At 35.0% G+C, this 2,826-nt stretch overlaps 1 protein-coding gene across 1 annotated transcript; it reads left to right on the top strand.

Moving 5' to 3' along the window:
• Nucleotides 1-263: 263 nt before the first annotated feature.
• LOC119347863 (aminopeptidase M1-C-like) lies at nt 264-2,727 on the top strand (the record flags this gene model as incomplete). The annotated part of the gene is made up of 7 exons (XM_037616362.1): nt 264-377; nt 689-871; nt 1,556-1,823; nt 1,901-2,022; nt 2,108-2,205; nt 2,360-2,537; nt 2,613-2,727. Coding segments are annotated over 7 exons (1,078 nt in total), but the record flags the coding sequence as incomplete, so codon positions are not given.
• Nucleotides 2,728-2,826: the final 99 nt, after the last annotated feature.

Genomic DNA, 2,826 nt, shown 5'->3' with positions numbered 1-2,826 from the left:
GGGGGGGGTATCTCTTGCCATGTATCTATAAAATCTAATGTCTAGTTTCTACTTTGATCATAATTTCCCTTTTTATATGTAGTTTTGTTAAATATTTAAGTTGATACTAAAAATCTTTTAGTTGCATACATTATGTTAGACATCAGTTGTTTTGCTAATTTCATCAACACAAATTAAATTGGATGCATTAACATTTTAACATATATCTAAATCATGACATGTAATTCCTTTCATGTTTCAATTTTTCTTCATCTATATGGCAGGTTGAGATACACCATACCAATGAAATTGATGGTATTTTTCATGAACTTGTCTATGTTAAAGGTGCTTCCATTCTTCGCATGCTACAAAGTTTCTTGGGGGCAAAGCGTTTCCAGGTCTCGAATCTACTCTTATTTTTGTTGGTAGAACACACTTCAGAATGTTACTTAAAAGTGTACAAAGCAATTCCTTAAATTATGTGGTTCATCATATTATAGAATGAAATTTTATTAGACCAATTATATTTTCGTAGTCTCGTAAAGTAAAGATTACTAAATTTATATGTGGGCATAATTGATTATGTTTCATGTATTTCCTATTGTTGGTTCTCTCTCCCTCTCTATCTCCTGTTTTCTTGATGTTGGTTGTATCTGCAAAATTTTCTCCCACTACACTATTCTACAGTGAACTTCAGAAACTATTGCAGAAAGCATTGGCTTCATATGTGAAGAAATATGCCTACTCGAATGCTAAAACGGAGGATCTATGGATAGTGATTGAAGAGGAAACTGGTGAACCATTGAAGGATTTGATGACTCCTTGGACGAAGGAACCAGGATATCCTGTGATTAATGTAAAACATGAAGGTGAACACATCCAACTTGAACAGGTAATCTTATCTCAAATGTATTCTTCGTTTGTTTTATGTTGTTCATCTATATCGAATTGCTAGCCGCAGAGTACTTACAACATGTATTATTTGTTTTGGATATCTTTATTTATTTAGTTGACATGTTGTTGGTGTACCTTGGATTAGTGCTTCTCTAGAATTCCTATGAGCATCTATTCACTCACATTGAAAATAAGTGGACTAGACCTTTATTTTTGTTGCTTAATCCTATTATTTTTTGGAGGTGGTTTGGTACAATTCCTCTGAAAAAGGAACTACAACATATTTTGGGGAATATCATGTAGTCCCTATATTGATATATCCAAACCAACAAAAAACTAACAACATAATTATATAGGGAATCATGTTGTGCAAACCTTGCAATGCTAAGCCAAATTTTCTTCCCCTCTTATACAAATTACTCTATAATATTTATTACATGCGAAGGTAGCGGTGTAGCCCAGACCTCGGCGTTCATGCAGAGGAGTGGGCCAGAGGTACATTTTCTAGATAGTAGACGTCGCACAAGGAGAGGCTCTACAAAAGTAGTGATGGCGTCAAGGCTGTGAAGTGGACTTGAGGGGTGCATTCCATGACCTCTATGTCGCAGAGAAGGCTAGGGACTCATTTAATCAATTTTAATATGTTACGTTTCTTCACATATATTGTTTATTTTCATTACAGGCCCAGTTTGATTTAGATGGATCCTCTCGATCTAGCTTGTGGGATGTGCCAATAACACTAAGATGTTCCTCATCAACAAAAAAGTTCATTTTGAAACATAAGCATGATAAGGTTGATTTCTATTGTAAACGGCAGAAGGATGGAAATATTTGGATTAAGTTGAACATAAATGAAACCGGATTTTACCGAGTGAAGTATGATAAAGAAATTACAGCTACACTTCCATATGCATTAGAGGCTAGTGAGTTCTCTTCAATGGAAAAAATTGGTATGCATAAGATCTTTCACTATTAAGTTTTGTTTGCAATATGTGGGTGATAGCATACTATAACAGCCGTTTTCCAGGAATTTTGGACAATGCACTTGTGCTTTCCATGTCCTACGAGCACAGACTAGCTTCGTTGCTACATATAGTTTATGCTTGTCGTGAAGAAGCTGACTACAATGTTCTCCCGCATATATGTGATGTATGTATATTCTAGTTTTCAACCTATTTCCACTATAGTCTTTTATACATATTAACTATCTATGTATTTTCCTATGGCTTTGCAGATAACTACAAGCGTTTCCCAGATAACTTTTGATGCCACACCTAACTTGGCTGGTGACATCAAACAACTTCTCATCAAAATTCTTTTGTCACCTACTCTGTATGACATGTCATTGTTTTAATCTTACGTTAACCACTACATGTTTACTTAAATATTCCTATTTCATGGCAAATGTACACTCTAGCATATATATAATATTTTAATTATTACTATATCTTAGCTATAACCTCATTTGTGTACTCTTCTTTTTCAGAAAGTTAGGTTGGGACCCCAAGGATGGTGAGGGAGACCTACTTGTTCGTCTTAGAGAAACTCTCTTGGTTGCCCTTGTCAAACTTGGACATGATCAAACCATTAATGAAGGTGTTAAGCGCTTTCACATATTAAAGCGTGATCACAACTCTTCTATTCTTTCTCCACACTCTAGAAAGGTTTAATATTTTTCCCTTACTTCACATGGTCCTCCTATATTGCTTCTTCCATTTTTGACGTGTAATTTACTCTAGGCTGCATACCTCTCTATGATGAAAAAAGCTAGTAGCTTAGACAGATCTAGCTATGATGATCTTCGACAATTCTACAAGGACTTGGGAGATGGGGTGGAAAAGCGACGCATCTTAGGTACATAACTATTTTACCATCCTAAATTAAAAATATTCTTAATGATGCTTGTTCGTTGTCTTCAAAGAATCCTCTAACTGTTTCTAGGTGTATTGTCTT

Source organism: Triticum dicoccoides, unplaced genomic scaffold (genome assembly GCF_002162155.2).
Source record: "Triticum dicoccoides isolate Atlit2015 ecotype Zavitan unplaced genomic scaffold, WEW_v2.0 scaffold77635, whole genome shotgun sequence".
NCBI classification, from domain to species: Eukaryota; Viridiplantae; Streptophyta; class Magnoliopsida; order Poales; family Poaceae; genus Triticum; species Triticum dicoccoides.
Note: the sequence above shows the minus strand (reverse complement) of the source record. Positions and strands in the feature narration are given on the sequence as shown.